The 20305-nt window shown below is 40.1% G+C and overlaps 1 protein-coding gene across 1 annotated transcript; it reads left to right on the top strand.

The window, feature by feature from the left end:
* Nucleotides 1-766: 766 nt before the first annotated feature.
* On the top strand, nucleotides 767-19153 carry LOC140924037 (uncharacterized). Its single transcript, XM_073374040.1, has 16 exons — nucleotides 767-1891; nucleotides 5086-5437; nucleotides 6215-6362; nucleotides 6984-7477; nucleotides 8641-8844; nucleotides 9104-9245; nucleotides 9986-10131; nucleotides 11305-11428; nucleotides 12456-12615; nucleotides 14133-14254; nucleotides 14736-14863; nucleotides 15523-15648; nucleotides 16016-16212; nucleotides 17157-17340; nucleotides 17636-17724; nucleotides 18369-19153. Exons 1-16 carry the CDS (start codon nucleotides 780-782, stop codon nucleotides 19096-19098), a joined length of 4458 nt encoding a protein of 1485 aa, XP_073230141.1. The 5' UTR covers nucleotides 767-779; the 3' UTR covers nucleotides 19099-19153.
* The last annotated feature ends 1152 nt before the right edge of the window (nucleotides 19154-20305 follow it).

Here is a 20305-nt window from a genome sequence, read left to right as displayed (position 1 = left end):
ACCTGAATCAAGTTATTCACTTTTATTACTCTGCTTCGATTTTCCACAAACAAAAGAGTAAAAAGTTCGTGTTATCACGCACGATCGCTGCCTCGCGAAATTGATTCGCTGATGGATTGTAAGTGTCTTCACTGTTGCCAAACATTCAGGAAATTTCACATTCCAAGTTAAGGAAACAGCAATAGTTCGCTGGTACAAATATGGTTTTATTTTTCAGTTAGCGTGTTAAGCAATGCTCAACAACTCCCACGTAACGACGTAGATATAGATGTTTTAAAAAAATGCTTCGTCACCGAACGAACTGTTGCTTTGACGTTTTTACGACAAAATCTAATATATTAAATGAAGACTACCTTTAAAATCGACGACAAATGCCCCATTTCAAAAAACTTAAAACTCCTCCAAAAATAGTAGCGATTGGACATCATATTGGAAATGTTCAAAAACGGACGTTGGAAAAAAAAGGCAGCCTTAGATTTGAAATAGCTTGCTTTAGTAGATTTGGCATAGTTCCGCTTTTCTGAAATGGGTGGCTTAATGCCTGCCTCCCTCTTCAGATTATAAATGTTTGTTGGACTTTTTTACTTTGAAGAACTAAAGAAAAACAATAGAAATAAGTGGCATTTATTTCATAGCGAAGCAGAATAACAGAATGATATTACTCTAATATTATGCTAATATTGGTCGATGTCAACAAAAGCCCTAAACAAAAGAGTTGTGATTTTTATCATTCAAACGCCCAGTTGTTGCGAAAGATGATGCTAAGGACATCAAGAGAAATGATTTTGACAAACACAATCTTGCTTCTGCAAGTGTTACTGATGAAATTCGTCTGGAGTGAAAGTCAGAAATCAGTGAACTCGTTGCAGAGAAGATATATGAGTGACTCAGACGCCGTATGTAATGATAATTCCAGAGCAACTTTCTTTATCGGAGTTCAGTCGAGTAACAAATGGATTCTGTTCTTTGAAAGCGGAGGGTTTTGTGCTTCGTTGGTGGACTGCAATAAGCGGTACTTGAATGAAAACTCGACGGTGTTAATGACTTCGACATTGATGCCCAAGGAAGTAATTGGAAGGGATTTGTTATCTTCATCTCAGACTGAAAATCCATCTTTTTATGATTATCGTCATGTTCTTGTACCATATTGTAGCAGCGACTTATGGTTGGGACAGAGGACAAATCCAAAGGAACCGTTCCGTTTCGTCAACGATTCCTCTGTTGATAATTTCAGCTTTAGAGGTCAAACGATTTTCCGTACTCTCTTCATGGATTTACTTAGGGGATACAATCTTCGAGAAGCGGAGGAAATTGTCCTTTCTGGTAGCAGTGCTGGGGGAATCGGAGTTCTAAATCACGCAGGCTGGGTCTTGGACCACGTGATTAAATCTCAAGGTTTAAATGCTAAATTAAAAAGTATTGTCGACTCCGGATGGTTCATAAACTTTCAGAACAGTTTGGAAGCCAAAGTTAGACCCAGATTTATGTCATTTGCGAACATTACATCGGCAGCTTGTAAAGATACATCACGCGACTACATTTGCTGCCCTTCGGCATCGTGTATGATAGCGCGCGGGTATTATCCCTCGGACGTCCCGTTACTTATAGTCTCGAGCATATACGACCTTTTTATGCTTGGGGATGTTATCAGTGCGCAAGACACACAAGAAAATACTGCAACAGATAACTCTGCAGATTATTTAACCCTCGTTAGTATGTATGGTGGGGCAATGAATGAATCTATCAGTCTGATTGGAACTCAAGCTTCAAATGTGAGCATTTTTGCGCCAGCCTGCTTTCAGCACATTTATCTGTCCACATCAAGTTTGTGGGAAGAAGGAGGTGTTTTGCCACCTTCCGCTGAAGTTGGGCGCGGCCCGGCCAAGTACAGGTAAGGCTAGTGTGAATGAAAATTAAATTTAAAGCGATGGTTTGTATCGTAGAAACGAATAGATCATTTTGTTTTGATGACTTTGATATTGTTCGAAAAAATTATTTTATTTATTTAAAGTATGCAGCACTATTATTGTTGCGGCAGATCCCTATAAGAACTAGGATTATTATATAGCTGGAAATTTTTTTCCATCAGCGCACGCTCTCTGGTTATTTCTAGGTCACTTGACATCGAACAATGAGACTGTTTTCCGCCAAAATCGCTGAGCGGCCAACATTGCAAAATCTATGACGTCGGAGTGTAACAGTTCACTGTTACCCGTGAATGTTGACCGACGACCACCGTTACAGAGAGGTTTAATGAATTTCCAGCTTCCAAATTTCCAGCTATATAACAAATCACTTAAAGACTGGTCCCTCGGGAAACAGTTAATTGTGTTTCCCTCGTACGTAGGAACATCGAGATTCTGGGGAAACAAAATTAACTATTTCACAAGGAATCAGCCATCAAGACATGGTCTTTTGTGCCGGGTTCAATTCACCAAAACAATAGCCTTTTGTCCTAGCTGATGCTTCCGAAAAAAGACCAAACAGTCTGTGCATGATCGTTTAATCTTCGGCGTGACTAATATGTAATACTAGGCGGGTGGAGATAGGTTTTTTGCCTTGACGCGATGCTTTTGATCGGATCGTGTTTTTATACTGAGCGCTCTGAACAAAAAGATATGATTTCAGAAATACCTTACAGAGAACGTTCTTAAACCGTTATTAAAACAAGCTTATTATTTGCGGCGCGTCCTACATTCAAAGGTGCAATCTTTGAATGTTATCCATACCTTTTTCTAAGATTAAACGACTTTCCTTCTTATTCTCACCCAAGCGGCCCAGAACACGTTTTCACGATCTTTGTAATCCACAAACTTTTCCTGCTGAAAAATTATTCATTCTCCCCAGAAAAGAAAAGAAAAAAAAGTTTAGTCTTTAGTTTACTTTTACGAGCATTCCGAAACGTTAAGAACGAAATGCTTTGTTAGCCTGTGGGCGGAACTTTACGAAGGTGAAATTTTTGAGATCATTGTTGTTCGCTTATTGTTGTTAGTATTGGCGTGGGCAATGAACTCTCGATCAATTCCTCTCTATAAAAAATGGACAAGCGAGTTCGACAACAGATAAAACATTTGCAGAAAAATGAGACACACATGGTTAGCTGTTTTAGAGTTGAATGAGATGCGTGACTTTGTCGTCTATTGTTTTTGTGTGCCCTTTAATATCCCATTGCCAGTAAGCACGCGAAAAAAAAACATCGCTAGAAGAGTTATAAAACAATTCCAAAGTTGAGCCAAGTTTTCATGACGAAAACGACTTACGCTGAAGAGGAGTAGAACGTGCACGCGCGGATAAAACAAGGCACGAACAGGGCACGCTTTACTTCAATAGCTGAATGGGAAGTGAGACTTTTTATTCATCTCTTTGTCAGACAACTGAAGCACAGAATTTAAATGCTTTTTTTATGACGCTGTGAGAAGCAAGGAAGCCATGCGAAGCGAAATCAAAAGCGACAATATATGCCCCGCACTTTTCGATGAAACAGTTTGTAGGTTTTAATTGAAAGATTTTTTTCCGCGGGTAGCCGTGTGCGAATTGATTGAAATGAATCGACGAAGCGCGAGTTTTAATGCTTAATTTACCACTTTGAACTTAATAACCCACTGAGTGCGTGTATTAGTTATTCGAATAAATCAATGAAGCGCGAGATTTGAAAGCTGACTTTGTCGTCTATTGTTTTTGTGTGGCCTTTAATATCCCATTACCGGTAAGCACGCGAACTGATAAATATTGCTAGAAGTGTTATAGAAGAGTTATACAACAATTCCTAAGTTGAGCCAAGTTTTCGTGACGGAAACGCCTTTACGCAGAAGTAGGATTAGAACGTGTACGCGCGCGGATAGGAACGAAGGGCACGCTTTAGTTCAATAGCTGAATGGGATGTGAGAGTTTTTATTCATTCTCTTTGTCAGACAACTGAAGCACAGAATTTAAATGCTGTGAAAAGCAAGGAAGCCTTGCGAAGCGAAATCAAAAGCGACAGTATGTCCCGCACTTTTCGATGAAACACTTTGTAGGATACTGAAATGAAACATTTTTTTTCTCCGGGTAGCCGGTTGCGAATCGACGAAGCACGAGTTTTGAATGCTAAGTTTACCACTTTCAATAACCCACTCAGTGAGGCCATTAGTTATTCAAATGAATCATTGAAGAGCGAAATTTGAAAGCTGAACTTAAAAACGTGTAAAAAAAACCTTTGAATGCAGTCTGAACAGTATTCGCAAAGGGCCCTAAACAACCTTTGCAATTGTGCAACCGAACCGATAGAGTGACGACAGTATTTTTGTCCCTCTCCCTCTGAGTGAGTTTCGCTTACCCTCCCTCCAAGGAATATTGTTCACTCCTTGACACTCGCCGAAGTTTCAGATTTGCCGCCTCGGTAGTCATCGGAATTTTGCATGTGTAAAGACGCCATTGTTTGAGTCATTTAAAAAATGACCAAATATGACCAATTTTACAACAGAAAACAATACCTTTTGTTTTCGAATTGGACCCGCTTTTCTTGATACGAAGTGTTTTGTGTTAAAGGATTGTTATGCTTATTCTCCATTCTAACTTTGGCATGTGTGGACGAAACCCTATGATGATACCATTCTAATAAAACCTCTGTGGGAAGACTTTTTGCATCCCACTTATTCTTTCTCAGTATTTTGCAAAAGTAAATTTGAATTTTTGGGGGAAATTTGTTGCTTAATGGCAGCTACTAGGAGTGAAGGGTTCAAAATAAATTTAAGCCACACCCGCAAAGGAAGACAGATTCTGGTATCTTTGAGGGCTCCGAGGAACACCTCTGTTATTTTTATGTTTAAATGACGTAGTTTTAATTGGCGTCTCTCATCGATCTTTTTTCTGTTTTCAACGCTCAATTATCTCGCTTTGCACAAATTTAATTCAGGGACCTTCTCTCCGCCACTAACTGGTTTCTAAGGTGCCTCGCGAGAAATCACGTGAATGACCATGAACGGAAATCACTTCACTACTTCCTTGTCCTATCGGACGCACTTCTGATCTGTAATTACCCTTGGATCAGATCAAATCTTGGTTCAATTGTACTACTATTTATACGTATGTTTATTCCTCTGTTAGCCATAAGATACAGAGTGGAACGTGGGAATCGACAAAGATCCAAACGAAAACTTACAGCAGCAACATCAAAGATTTCATAGCAAAATGGATGCAGTCAAATGGTTCTTCTATGACTTTGATAGACAGCTGTGTTGGAGCGCACTGCAACCCAACTTGTCCTGGGCAATTTTTGTTTACAGACCCTGCGGCAATTTGGAAACAGTCAGTTCAAACTACCATTCTTTTACTTTCCTTGGTGATTACAATTGTAAGCTTGGGATTTAAGGCCACCTTCTTCTTACAGCATTACTACTTGAACAGGAAACAAAAGCATTACCTTAATGAGTTTGCAAGTTCTCCAGTTACAAGAGAGGTGGGTAAAATTCTACTCGATATATTTCTTTATCACGCATTGGAGCGCTTCAATACAAAGGCTTTTCTGCTAACCTCCATGTAGCCTCATGTAAGGCAATCCAACACAGCCTTAAATTCTGGATTCCACGCTGTGGATTCTGGAATCCAGGTACTGGATCCCGGATTTGTTTTCAGTGGAACTTGGATTCCGGATTTCAATCGTTAGCGGGTTTCTAGATTCCTTGGGCTGAATTCCGGTTCCAAAGCCCAGGATTCCAGAATCAAATAGAAAACGTTTCCCGGATTCCTGAACCCGGATTATCGTAAATCCTCTATTAAGCTCCCCCCGGGGGGCTTATTTATTTCAAGCCCATTTGAGGGGGAGCTTAATAGAGACGGGGGGCTTATTTAATTTAGAAACGAAGATGGTATCAGTTCTCCATAAAGAACTCGAATACAAAATGGAAAAGCTCAAGCACAAGAAGGTTGGAGGTCACGCAGCCGAGGATCAGAATCAAATCCGAACTTCCAGTTGGTAAATAAATCCATCCCGGATCAGTCTACACGTTTTACAGTCGTGATTGATTAAGACCGATCTATCATTTATTAGTTAAGAATAATTAAAGGAGGGGAGGGGGGCTTAATAGAGAGGGGAGCTAATTAACTTTCTTCCCCTAAAAAGGGGGGTTTTATTAGAGGGAGGGGCCTTATTTGAGACGGGGGGCTTAATAGAGGATTTATGGTACCTTACATGGCATGATTCCATAAAACAAAGTCGATTATTCATGTCTTTCAGCTTCCACCATGCGCACCTCACGAAATGACCAGTATCGCCTGCCTTTTCCTAAGTTACTCAGTTAATGTTGCGCATCAGAAACCAACTAAAGACAAAGGTGAGAGAAAACCACTTGTAGTTGTAGCCATTCCTCCTAAAACGAGGGCTAGTTAAGGTAACTTGGAAACGACACCATATTTCAAAATGTTGGTAAAAATTTTTCCTTTTAAATCTTTATCAATTAGCCCTTTTTGCCTCCATTGTCGATCTGCAGAATGAAAAAAAGCTTTACCTTGAAGAGAAGCATTGATGGCCCAATATCATGAAAACAGAAGAGTAACTTGACAGTTTGCCGCAGCCATTTTGGAATAGAGTTATGGCAGTGGAAATTTGCTGTCGACAACATCGTTATTGATATCAAAATTCTTATTTCTTGAAATCGATGATATTAGTAGCTCAAAACGTTGGTATCTCATTGGGCTTCTAGTGCTTTTACAGATAACTTGATATATATTCTCTAACTAACGGAAATCATCTAAGATAAGCTTTCTATCAAACATAACTGCTAGGTCGTAGTACATGATGTTACCGAAATTTCGTAGCATAAGAATGAATTAACCATTTCCATTTGAGTTTTCATCAGGATTACTGCAATTGAAATATTTAAATATATTAATGTTAGTAATCTCCTTTGATTAATGTTTATTTTGTCACTAATACAGATATCGATAATAGGTTGACTTTGATATTACTGTTGATATTGATGCTGATGTTGATACTGATTTTTTAGGGGACAGGAAACTAGCAGCAAATAAAAGTGAGGCAGATTCAAATGAAGCAAAGACTGAATGCCCCGTGAATATCAAACAACATACGATTTGTGATATTGATGGTACTGGTGGCAGCGAAAACCATGCAGATCCTCCCGTATCTACTCAGGCTGTTAACTTAGGTTTTGCTACAACGCCCGAGAAAAAACCGGTTAATTCTCAAAAAACTATTCGTTTCAGCGACAGCGAAACAGATTTTGAAGAATTTAACAAGGTAGACGGACTCAGCACAGACAAAGAGAGGAGAAATAGTTTACAGACTCCCTGGAGAAAACTTTCAGATCCCCCTTACGCTAAAATAGAGCAAGGCAATCCCCGGGAAAAGAAAATTCTTGACAATGTTTCAGTTTACTTTAATCCTGGTGAACTGGTGGCAATCATGGGTCCATCTGGTTCAGGGAAGACTACCCTTCTTGATTTGCTGACAGGAAGGAGGACAAGCGGTCACAGCCAGGTACGTACATAATGAACTACAGTGGCACCTCTATTCAAGGGACACCCTCGGGACCAGCGCAAGTGTCCCTTGAACAGAGGATGGCCTGGGGTTTGTTAATAATTAACCAACAAATAAACTAGTTTTCTTTTATTCCAACTCTGAATCTGCTGCAGTTCTTATTTCAAGCAGCTAGGTAACGTATAAAAAATCATGGTTAAATTATCTCTGCGACGGTTGTGTGTTGAATTCCTAAAAGTGCAGTACATCGATTTAAGGGAGATAGTTCGTGTTTTGAAAGCTGTCACCACTGTGACTAGTGTACGCTTAAATAGCTTATCAATGATTTTTGTGGTCAGTCACTTTTTGATTGCTAAAGTTTCCCCTAAATGGAGGTTAACCCCGGGTTTCGGTATCCAGAAAAAGTGTCCCTTTCCCCTTGTGAATAGAGGTGTCCCTTCCATCGAGGTAGCAAATACAAATATTATGTGAACATTTTTACGGGACAAAATTTTTTGTGCCCTGAATAGAAGTGTCCCTTGAATAAAGGTGTCCCGAAGGAGAGGTTTCACTGTAATACTTTCGTCACAAGGGGCTACCAGGTCACCCCAGCTTTGCTCAGTCTCCTGTCACGTGAGCGGCGTCGTCATGTGACCTGACGAGTTCTCCATCTTGAAAAAGACAACGTGACGTTTAGAAAAGATTCACCTTTTGTCTGCGGAGAAAATTTTATTTCGCTCTAAGGATCCAGAGACCACAACCATTCGTCAGCAAATAAATTAAGAGGTTTGCCAATGAATATCTGAGTGTGTCATTTGAATTATTTATTCTGAATCTGTCTTTTCAGCGGAATTGTGATCTTAACGAATCATAGCTTGCTAACCATTGCATCTTGATCACTGAGATCTTGCTCAATTCAGTTTTAGTTCAGTTTTACTAGCCTGTATCCCCGCTTAGTTATGAAGAAGTTTTGCTCCAAGTCTAAGAACTTAACGTAATCTTAAGTACATGTAGTCTGTGCAACGTTGAGCTCCTTCGGTACAAAGTGAGGAATATCAGACAAACGAAAATGCTAATTGTTTGCCGACTGATTGAAGAAACCCGTTCGACTGCACAAAGTTGTAGTTGTCGACAACTTTCTTAGGCACTGACAAACCGACGTTCCTCATTCCGTATACCAACAGGGTAGTGTTTACATTAACGGAGAGAGTCTGGGTGACGTACAAGACTGGTACGCCCGAAGGATTGGTTATGTGTTGCAGCTAGCTGTACCTTATTACGAAGAACTCACTGTTCGACAGAATGTGTTTTTCGCAGCGCACATGAGGCTTCCTAAGAGAACTAGCCACTCAAAAAAGCTTGAACGAGTAGAGCAGATACTTGAAGAGGTAAGTTCTGATTCGTTTGTTACAAGTGAACCAGGTGACTCCATACAACTCTGCGCATTCAGAAGTGTCGAACTCTACGGCATAACTAAAAATCCTTTTCACTCACTGCAGTACGCTCATCATCAAAATTACCTTTACCTTGAAAGATCTTTAAGGGTGTCCTGATAGGGTAGGATTCACAATTAAGATGTTGTACTTTTTTGTTGAATGTACTAGAAACAACTTACTATAAGGAGTGAAACGGTTAATTTCTTTTCAGACAGGTCTTGTATCCCTTGCCGATACAGTTGTTGGTGGATCTGTTGGTCCAGGACTCAGCGGTGGACAAAAACGTCGCCTGTGCGTTGCTCTGCAGATGATCAACCTGCCTTCTGTACTCTTTTTGGACGAGCCAACGTCAGGTAGTCTCATTTGTAACGAATAGAAAACGAAATTTTCACATTTCGAGCAAAAATGTTCAAATATAATGTGCAGATGTACGGACGGTTCTAAAATTGCACGCTCTATGATTGTCAGAATGGCGGATCCAGAGGGGGCCTGGGGTCTAATCCCTACCCCTACTCCCCCTACCCCGCCCCCCCCCCCCCCGCCACCCCTTAATGAAGATAGCAGAACATAGATTTGCCTTGAAACGCCTTGAAAGGCCTTGCATTCACAGAATGATCGCATTTATCTGATAGTCTATGAACTAGGGCTAGCAAAGCACGTCACCTCTAAGCCATAAACTTTCACAAGCATAACCAAGTTTGTCTGTAATATAAAGTAGGAGCGAAAAGTCCATATACGCACATACGCCCGTGCGTGCATGCATGTACATGCATATCCATTTATTATTCCATAATTCTGACTGCTAGAGATGACTAAAATAAACAACTAACTACTACATTTTCCTGCGTATTAATTTACTGAAAATGTCCTACGGAAAACGCTGGAAAAGACCCTAGCTTTAAGGTTTTTCTGGGGGATGCCCCCAGATCCCCCTAGGTTGGGCCGCGTCAGGAGCTAAAATTTTTCTTCCCCGCGTGCGTACACCTTCAAAATCTTACGCTTAGTCACGCCCCTAAACGAAAAGTACTAAAACATGAGAACCATCCCCAGCAACCGCCCTTTCGTGGTATAACTTTTAAAGTACTTTTTGTAGGTCTGGATGCATCCTCCTCTCTTGAGCTGCTGCAGCATTTGAACGTTGTAGCAGAATCAGGAAGACTTATTATACTCACCATTCATCAACCCAGACTTGAAATCTTCCATCTTTTCCACAAGATTCTTTTGTTGTGTGATGGCCAGGTGAGTAACTGCTCGCCCCATGTGGGCAACTGCTCGCCCTATGTAAGGGAATCCAACTTATCCAACAGGATTCTGGATTCCGCACAGTGGATTCCGGATTCCAAGTGCTGTAATGCACATTCTTTGCCAGTGGAACTTGGATTACGGATTCCAATCCTTAGTGGGATTCCGGATTCCTTGAGCTGTATTCTGGATTCCAAAACCCAGGATTCTGGATTCCACAAGCAAAATGTTCCCACATTCCGGAATCCGGATTCTCTAACATAGAGCGTGACTGCTGTGATAAAGGTTTATTCATTCACAGTTGACATGGTTTATGTCATACATCGGTATTCACCTAGATTAAGATAGTTTTGTTGCCGATTTGGACGAAGAAGATCAATAAAGAAATTAGCTTCTAAAGAAATTTTGGAGTTGCGTCGGCTGGCGAGTGTGATGTAACGGAGTCGATAAACTATACCAAAGAAGACAAAGGGTAGTGCTCAAAACTTCAACTTCTCAATCCACCTACGGTCCCGTGGGGAAACTCAAAAACGTTTTATATGGGGAGGCTCCGCCCCGAGGTCCAACCCCTTACCCTTTTATATACCATTTTTGACAGCAAAGACCCCTCTTATTAGCTAGTTTAGAACTTTGCATCCCTTTTAACTGCTGTAAATGTACTGTCTTTAATATATGATACAATTATAAGATACATATGTTAGACAATTTGGGCATTTTTACCGCCCAAAATAACAGATTTCCCTACCCTTTTATATTCCTGAAGCCTAAAAAAGGTACCCTTTTAAGGAGAAGCCTTCCCGTATAGGCCATTGTAAGGAGTACCCCCCCCCCCCCCCCCGCCTCCACCCCAAGCCTACGTTATCAACTTCTTTGATAAAATCATATCTTTGGTTTACCACGTCGTCATATCGCTATCCATCCACTTGGTAAATCTCTGTCCACTGGATAACGCAATTGGTTTCCTTAATGCTTATTCATTGGATAGTGATATCCACTTGATAGTGCTATCCAACGTTTAAAGAACAAAGACCTGCTGTCTGATTTTTGCGGACTGGTTTAATAATTGAAGTTAGCAACAGAGCTTATCTAAAAATAAACTTGTCCGTGATCAACGCCTTGTCAGTAGTGATATCAAAGGATACCCTTGAAATATTTCTTTTTTTTTTTCAGGTAGCGTTTTATGGCGAGCCCACTAACGTCCCGAGTCTCTTTGTTGAGGCATATTTGAAGTCAACAACAAAAGAATTTCGGATGAGTGAAAACGCTCCAAAAATTGATGCGAAAAACCCAGCAGGTTGGTGTTACTTAATATATCAGATGAAATCAAACCATAGCCTGCGAAAACAGCCGTTTCTTCTTGCTCCGTTTCTCGCTCCCCGCCGTTGGGGACGTTTCGGTTGTTTTCGCAGGCTAATCAAACCACAACTAGGGAAACATATCTTACAAATTAGGCTCAGTTGATATCTTTCTTTTTCTTCTTCCTTTAAATATATGTCTTCTGAGTAACGAAGTGCCAGAGTGATGTCCTCATTGGTTATAAGAGTGCTCAATAGTTGAACTAGCGCAAAATACAAGTAGACTAATGGAACTGGATTATAAATATAAATCTTGAACATTTATTGCTACTCAGAGTTTCCTGCCTCTTGCAAAGCCCTCATCAGGCAACTGCCAAAAGTAACGGTTACATTCAAGGGATCGAAAACAGAACAATAAATGCTAGGCGTGGCGCATCATACCGCTACTAAACACTGCCCTAATTTGATTCAGAGTAGACTTCGTCGCAAATTTGACTTGACCTTTATAAGCATCACTATTAATCAGAGGTATGACCAGCCACGCACCACACGCCACGCGCCACGCCTAGTATTTATTGTTCTGTTTTCACTTTATCTTTGAATGTAACCGTTACTTTCGGCAGTTGCCTGATGATTGCTTCGCAAGAAGCATGAAACTCAGCTGAGTAGCAATAAATTTTCAAGACTTTAATCCGGTTCCATCAGTCTACTTCTCCTCTGAGTAATAACGTATGTGTTTCCGGTCGCTCTATGTAAAGTAATTCAAGACAGTCTATCTTGGACACTGGATTCCACCCTGTGGATTCCGGAACCGATTTCTTCGAGAGGAACTTGGATTCCGGGTTATAATCGTTAGCCGAATTTCGGATTCCTTGAGCTTAATTATCCAGGATTCTAGAATCCGGAACACCTTTCATGTGGTAATTCAAGGATTTGAAAGAGCATTATGTTAGAGCTTTTTTGCTCAGTTCGCCTTCCCAGTGTTAGTGCACTGCTTCTAGCATACGGCTATTTTTTTTCATTCAGACACTATAATGGATATACTGAACTGCCCCGACGCTCGACGTTGCATTCTCGCTTATTACCAAAAAAGTGGTGAGCCACAGGCTGTCCAAGAAGCTATCATGACCTCCCTGCGCAAACAAACCAACACCAATAAACCAAAAAGAAGATTCAGAAAGAAGAGGTGAGTGATTTAAGTGTCTGAACGGCTCCTGACGTTAGGGAAGCCTGCGGCGCTTTTCTTCTTTTTGTAAACTGTCGGAGATACTTCAAAAGTTAAAAATTGAAAGTAGAGACCTTTAGATTCAAGGACGAGGACGATTACAAGTACGAGATTTGACTTTGACTTTGACTTTTTCGCGTATTCTCGAATTATAAACACCCCGGAAAGCTTCATTTTTCCATTTTTCACTAGAAAAGTCAGCACTGTTACCTTTATTGAAGGACATTGAAAATTAATCAAAGAAACAAACTTGGAACACTTAAAAAGCCCATGTTCGGTTTATTTGATGTGATTATTTTTAAAAAGTAGTGGGATAATAGAGCGAAACATTTAGTGCACGACTTCCAGTGAGCAATATTTGAAAAAGTCGCCTCCCTCGAATAATCGCCTCCTTTTGGTGCGAAATAATTAATAATTCGAGGAAATACCGGGTACAGCCAAGAGAGGATAAAGGGGACAGAGAAGGCATCCCCCATACACACCCTATTCCATAGGTAACTCGTCTCGAGTTATTTTTAAGACCACAGTTCCCAAGGGGGATTAAACAGCCAATCACATATAGCGCGAATGTGTTCCGTGTGGATGACCCAGGCTCAGAGCCACGCGTCCTTTGCGAATTGACGCAGAACAAAATGGCGGAAGACGCGGAGAGCGATATCGCTATTCGTTTTGCGGACGAAAACGACTACAGAGAGATTTCTGCTAAAGCTGTATCAGCGAAACGGAAATAAAAAAAGAATCGTCCTTCCTCCCTCGTATAGAGCTAATAGTACACCAGGGAAATCCTAAACACACTGAATATTCTCTCAGGATCATTTATAATTTACAGTTTGACGAGAGCAATTTCTAGTTTGATATTTTTTCTTTTATCAGTCTTTTATCATTCACCAAAAATAACACTTGGTGTCCTACTTGCTTTGTACAAACGACCGGTTTCAATAGACCGGCGAAATTTCTCATTTTATTAAAGCGCTGAGGTTACGGCAACTTCGAGTTAAACTGATTTCACGGGTTGTCAAAGAGTCTAGCGATTCTCTTTTCCCAGGTGAGCGCCGACTCATTTCGCTTCAATATTCAGGAATGCTCTCGATCTCTTTACACTTTCATTGCCTTTCGCCCGACTTGTTTTGCACGGCGTTTAGTCATGCGAAACCTCCACGAAACATCCACGCAGCGCGCGAGGTAACTTTATCCCGATTCTAAAAATAACTCGAGACGAATAACCTATGGAATAGGGTATGTATGGGGGATGCCTTCTCGGTCCCCTTTATCCTCTCTTGGGTACAGCCCAAAAAAGGCTCATCATCAACTGTACGCTATTCCCCATTTCCCTCCTTTACAACACAACGTTTCATAATACAATATTGTGTTGTAGTTGTTGTTGGTGATATTATTATTTTCTTAACAGTTCTTTTTTCTTTGTTCGAGTTTCATTTTCAAAAAGGAGTGAAATTATATTTTTTTATTGATTGCTCTAGGGATGTAGGCGGAGGGACATTCAACAGAGTCTTCGTTCTTGAAGCTCGAACGTCGGAGAGGCAGTCGTTAGGCCAGATGCTGTATTTTCCATTTATATTCTTAGTATTTGGATTTGTAACAGGTAATTGAGGGCCCCGAATAGGGTTCTTCAATCCCGTAATCCAGACCCCGAAACTTCGTGCAATTACGTTATCCCGAGGGATATCTTTAGCATCCCATTTTCCACACATACTTTCACTTCCGAATATCTCCCCGATTTTGCTCTAAAATCCCGAATCCCAAACTTCAAATAAGGGAAATCCAGGATTCCGAAAACTTAATGGGGACCTTCGTAATTCACTTAGCCGGAAAGCAAAAAAAAGGATGCTTCTTTCAAATAGCAATAATCACATATCAGAACCTGACCCCCCCCCCCCCCCCCCGCCCGAGTCGTCTCTTACAACCTCTTCCTAGTGGCGCGAGGGGTGTGATGGGAAGGAGGAAAGCGATGGTCAGGTGGTTCCTTTCCCATCGCCCCCTGCTGTGCTCGTTAAGCGCGAAGACGACTGGGGACGAGTCAGTATCCCAACTGAATTTTATTTAATACTTTATTATTTTTTCAGGAACTGTTTATTTCCGAGCTGAAGAAAAAGATGGAATTTTACTGATGTCCGCTTTCTGTGTGTATTGCTGTGCCAGTCCACTGTTCCTAAGTTCTGTTTTAATGGCGCACCTCAATAAAGTTTTAGATGTAAGTGAAGCCTCATCAACCAATCTTACATATTTGTTTTGGGACTTATTTTCCTTCTGTTTTAATTTACGATGGCCCAGGAACAAAAGTCTTTACTTTCCTTTATCCTTTTTTTCCTTGATTTTTCTCCTTGGTTTCCGTCGCTTAATCTTGCCATCTTTTTTCCATCCTGTACCATCTTCCCACCCATCCCTCTGATCTGTCACCCGTCTATCTATCCATTTTCCACGTACATCTCCTACGCATTCATTCATCCATTCATCGACATCGACATCCATTTTTCACCCACTCATCCACCCACCTAGCTAGCCAGCCATCAATTTCCCATTAATGTATTCATTAGCCATCCATCCATCCTTCAATCAGTCTATTCATTCTTCTATCTACCCATCCATTCTTCTATCTACCCATCCATTCATATAGCCCAAGTAATATTCCCATTTTTCTCCCTTTCCTTTCTCCGCCTATTTCTTCTCTATCTTAATGCCTCCTTTCATCCAATTTTTCTCTTATCTAATAACCCGATGTCTCCCCCTACGTTCCTACTTTTACTGTTAAAACTCCCTAAGCAAAGAGACCAACTAACTATGATATATAAAAAAAAAAAACATCTTGCCTTTTCACAAATGACGTAATCAGTTTTTATGATTGAATTGCAGATATTTCGTCTTGAGCGTGCAGATGGTTGTGGTCGATCCTACGAGAACGTCATACAAACTTACCTCAGAATTTCTGCTCTGTGCACACTTCCTGTGATCATTTGTTCTGTTATGACCTATTTTATGGTATGTCACGCAACTACAAAAAATACTGTCACTAAGGGTTGCTCTCCACTGACGCGTTTTTGGCTACGCACGTTAACGCACGTAAATTTTATTCAGGTAAATAAATAGAGGCAAGATAAAAGTGCTGAGCTCAAACGAGAAGTTGAGCGAGGTTCAACTTTTACGCTTACGCGCGACTTTTCATGCATTGCCTCCATTTTTTGCGAACGTACATTTTACGCACGTACCCACGTAATAATTACGCGACACTGGAAATAAACCCTGAGACTCTTTTCGTCCATTTCAAGACATTCTGAAAAGGAAAGCGTGTCAGTTTCTTTTGTCTTGGACATTTGCTAACATGGGTTTGGACATTGTATTTTTGTAGGTGATGACATCATACGACTTGTGGAAGTTCACACAGGTGACAATAATTTCACTTGTTTTAAATCAAACATGGATTGCTGTTTACATGATGGTTATTTGTGCGCAGCCGCGAATCGCTCATCGTATCTGTCCAATGGTGTCAGCCACTGCTGGCTTTGCTGGAGGCTTTTTAGTTCCTAGGCCCTTGATGCCACCTGGGTAAGATGATGCTTTAGGTAGATGAAGTGTGTTCCATATACTTTATAATGTTCTCTTACATGTCATCATGTGCTGATCGTAGAGAAGGATTTTTTATCTCCGAGATAACTCTTCAAATATTTAAATACAGTAGCTGTTTCTGAATAGGATACTTAAAGTAGGCGCGATTCCACGATTGACTTCGGATTCATTGAATCCTATGGACCAAAAAAATATATTGGAATGCATACAACTAGATAAAATACACGTCGTCTGGTGAAGTAAGAAACTTGCGCGCGCACCTGTATCCCAGTGAAAAGCAAGAACTAAGGAACTAAGGGTATTAAGATGATATAGTGAGTTTCGTATGACCTTGAAATGAAAACTCGCGAACAAAACAGAAACAACAAACGAAAAGAAACAGAGCGTTTTGATTGGTTTATCGAATGGATACAAACGCGCATGGCTTTTAGTTTGTTAAGCGAACGCTCGGGTGCAAAAACTTCATACCCGAGAACTTTCTAGAAACCAACCTACAGTTCGCTATGACGTCATACTGCAACACGTTTGACCAATCGAACAATGCCTTCTCAATATTAGGGTTTTCATTGGCGGGAAAACGAAAAGGCCATGTTTTGATCTTTTCATCCATTGGCTGATAAAACAAATAACGAACACTTACGAAACGGCCATTTTTCAAGGTCATACGAAAATCGCTCAATAAGCAATATAAATAGGATAAGAGAGTGTTTTTCATCTTCAGATCGACTATTGATGTCAACTCTAGTAGCGTATCACTGTGCTTATGAATGTGGCTCATGCAGTTGCCTATCGTCTCCATTTTATTCCACTAATTCTATAAACGTCGACAGGAGCTGCCTTGATTTAAATCCTTACCGTTCAAGTTTCTCTCCAAATCATAACACGATCCGCTATGAATGACTCACTGAGATTTTTTTTTCAAGGTACAATCTGCTGTTCTTCATAAACCCTCAGTTTTATGGGTATGCAGCTATCACTAAAGTTTTATTAAAGAATAATCGTCTGAAATGCCAATACGAGTCCACTTTAAACTGTATCAGTACAGAAGGAAACGCTGTGTTGTCTAGATTTGGATTCCATGATGTTAACATCTATGAACATCTGGCGGTAAGTTAAAATATAATTAACCCCAGGGTGACTCATATGAATGAGACCGGAAAATAGAATACATGTAACGTTAGAACTAAAACGCTAAGGGAGGTCAATTTGAGGCGGGGGGGGGGGGGGGGGGACTCAGACTCTAACAGTAGTCTATGCTTCAACACAGATCTAAGCAATGAAATGCAATTTTCTACCCCTTAATTTTTTTTTTGTATTTTTAATTTATTTGATTTTTTCACGCGAATCACACCTGTTTTCACTTACTATACGAGCATTGTATTTTCAAAATCTTGCCTTTTAGATACTGCTTGGAATGACAGTTTTGTCACTACTTCTGGCATGGTTCTTTCTTGAGTTAAAGTACATCATCAGGAACCTCTTTTTCCGGAAGTAAGTTGTTCTTGGCCATTATTACAAGTAAAAAGCAACAAACATGGACTAATCTGCTTGAGAAAAAAATTTGGCTTTGAAAGTGCCCCCAAAATAGCATAACAGTTATTTCGCACCTCTACCCGCCCATACTTGAACGAAGAGCGAATTGAAACGAGTGAATGGCTCAATTAAATGATGAATGCAGGACTAAGGATCGTTATTATTTCGTTAGTGCGCTTTTCAAAAACACGCGAATTCTGAACTTCAAAAGCCCACTGATGTTTGCTTTTTTTCGCTGCCGTCGATCATTTTAGCGGACCTCTTAGGAAACATAACTCTACTTAGACGGGTTCAAAAGGTCATGGTTTGTGGTCTGTGATTGGCAGATTTTGGACAGACAAAAGATTTTGAGAAAACCAAGAACCTTAACCCTTTAAGCCCTAAGAGTGATGAGCTTCAAATTTCTCCTTGTAATATCAATGCATTATAAAACAGAGTGGTCATGAGAATTAAGGACATGATCACACAAGATCAATCTAATTGATACTTCAACACATTCTTCCAACTACTTCTTTTGAAAACGTATAGGGATAACAAATGAGAATCTGAATTTTGATATCAGGGTTTAAAGGGTTAAATTTGTTTATTCTCTTCCTTTTTAGGTCATCAATATTTTCAAAAGATGAGAGGTTCGAGTCGCCCAAGGTAAATGTGCACGGCCGACAAGGGCGGCAAAAATCGACATTGCGTGTTATATCAGAAAATGATGGCTTGCACAGTGTTAGGGTTCAAGGCAGGGAAGAAGCCCAGAAAAGTAGAAGGCCCAGTTCCAGAAAAGAGAGATGGCAGAGCGCTCGAAAAAGGCTGACAGAAAGAAAGCAAAGTTTAGAAGAACAACAAGAAATAATACAAAACAACTGGGATCACTTTCTAAGATGTAGGAGTTTCAGTCTTCCCCCGGATGCTGATCAAAGTAAAATTCAGGAAACCGCGTTTAGACGCCGATTTCATTCTGAGGGAAATCTCCGAGTGCGTTTACCAGATCCAATAATGGAGTCTACGTTTGAAGATGACCCCGACCGAAACAAAGTAAGAATTCAAGAATCTTCGTTTAGGCGCATTCATTGTGAGGAAAACGTCCGATCAAGTATTCACGCTCCAAAAGAAGAGCGTCCGTTTAAAGATGTGCTGAAGGAAAGTGAAGTCTTTCAAGTGGGTATGCAATTAAGCCCTGTTACGGCCCTTGAAGATAGGGGAAACGTGCAGGAAGTTATTACAGATAACCGCAATCAAGGCAGTAACGGAGACGAAACGGGTTTATGGATTAAGTTCGACGACGGCGGAGCAAAGGAACGCCCGGAATTCACCTCAAGTTTAGAAACAACATTCTAAGAGAACAAGATGTCAGGAGTTCATTTCCCTGACATCTCTGCTGCATGTTCAGAGCAGGAGCGTATGAGATCAGAGGAGTCAGTTGGGAAGAGTGCAGCTGGTAAAATAACCCTCGAAGACTAAAAATCCGATTACTAGAAGATGGCCTGCCATATTGGATTATGCGGACGTTTGTGAACATAACAACTCTCTGGACGTTCTGAGGCAACTGCTGTCCGGCCTTTTCCCTCGAGTTTCCTTCTGTCATCCTTCCAAAGTCTTTCCATTGATTTTCTTGTCAAACACCATATGTTGTTAATAGCAACAAAAGCAAACCAGGTTCCCTGAATTTTTTTTTTCTTCTTCTGTTTCATTCTGTTTGTTTTTTCACTTCCCACTTTTCAAATAAATCCAAAAGCTCTACTATCAGAAAGAAAACATACCATCATTATAACAGCGATCTTGCTAGTTTTTCCAAAGTGGTTAACCCATGATTTTGGTCAAAAAGTTCAATTTTTTTTTGTTTTATAAAATGAGCCTAAAAATAATGTTTCAAGATGTTCTACATAAAAAAAGAAGCCTTTTTAGACTTTCAAAATAACAGCTTTAAAAGAGGCCAAAAATCCCAATTTCCCAAAAGGGTTAACCAATGATGTTGGTCAAAAATTTCAAAATTTTTCTTCTCTTTTGCTTTAAGGTAAAATCACAGTACAAATAATGTTTCAAGATGTTCTACGTCTTTTTTAATGGTGTAATTTTTGTCGTCCAAAAAGGTTTTTTTTTTTTTATTACAAGTTGCGACAGGTATTACAAAGTGCGATGGATTTATTACAAATTGCGACAGGTATTACAAAGTGCGATGATTATTACAAATTGCGACAGTACAGGGATTAACCCATATATAATTGTGGTTTAAAAATTCGAACTTTTTTATTCTTTTACAGAAAATAGGACAAGATATACTGTTTCAAGATGTTCTACATAAAAAAAACCTTTTAAGACTATAAAAATAAAACCGTTAAAAACGTCCAAAAATACCATTTTTTAAGGGGTTAACCCAAGGCTTTGGTCAAAATTTTTTCTTTAAGTGTTTTCGTGTAAAATGAGCTTAAAAATAATCTTTTAACGTCTAGAAAGGCGATTTTTCTTTTTAAAATATCGTGAAACACATTTTCCTGGCCTATATTGCATAAACAAAACGTGGAAAAATCGCCAATTTTTTAGCAAA

This window comes from Porites lutea, chromosome 14 (assembly GCF_958299795.1).
Source record: "Porites lutea chromosome 14, jaPorLute2.1, whole genome shotgun sequence".
NCBI classification, from domain to species: Eukaryota; Metazoa; Cnidaria; class Anthozoa; order Scleractinia; family Poritidae; genus Porites; species Porites lutea.
The sequence above is the reverse complement of the archived record's forward strand: the minus strand, read 5'-3'. Positions and strand labels throughout refer to the sequence as shown.

Bases quoted from the DNA above. Each gene is read 5' to 3' on its own strand.
- LOC140924037 (XM_073374040.1), top strand. From the start codon at position 780: ATGATTTTGACAAACACAATCTTGCTTCTGCAAGTGTTACTGATGAAA. The intron at 1,892-5,085 runs GTAAGGCTAGTG...TTCCTCTGTTAG, and splicing joins CGCGGCCCGGCCAAGTACAG to CCATAAGATACAGAGTGGAA. The intron at 6,363-6,983 runs GTTAAGGTAACT...CTGATTTTTTAG, and splicing joins TCCTCCTAAAACGAGGGCTA to GGGACAGGAAACTAGCAGCA.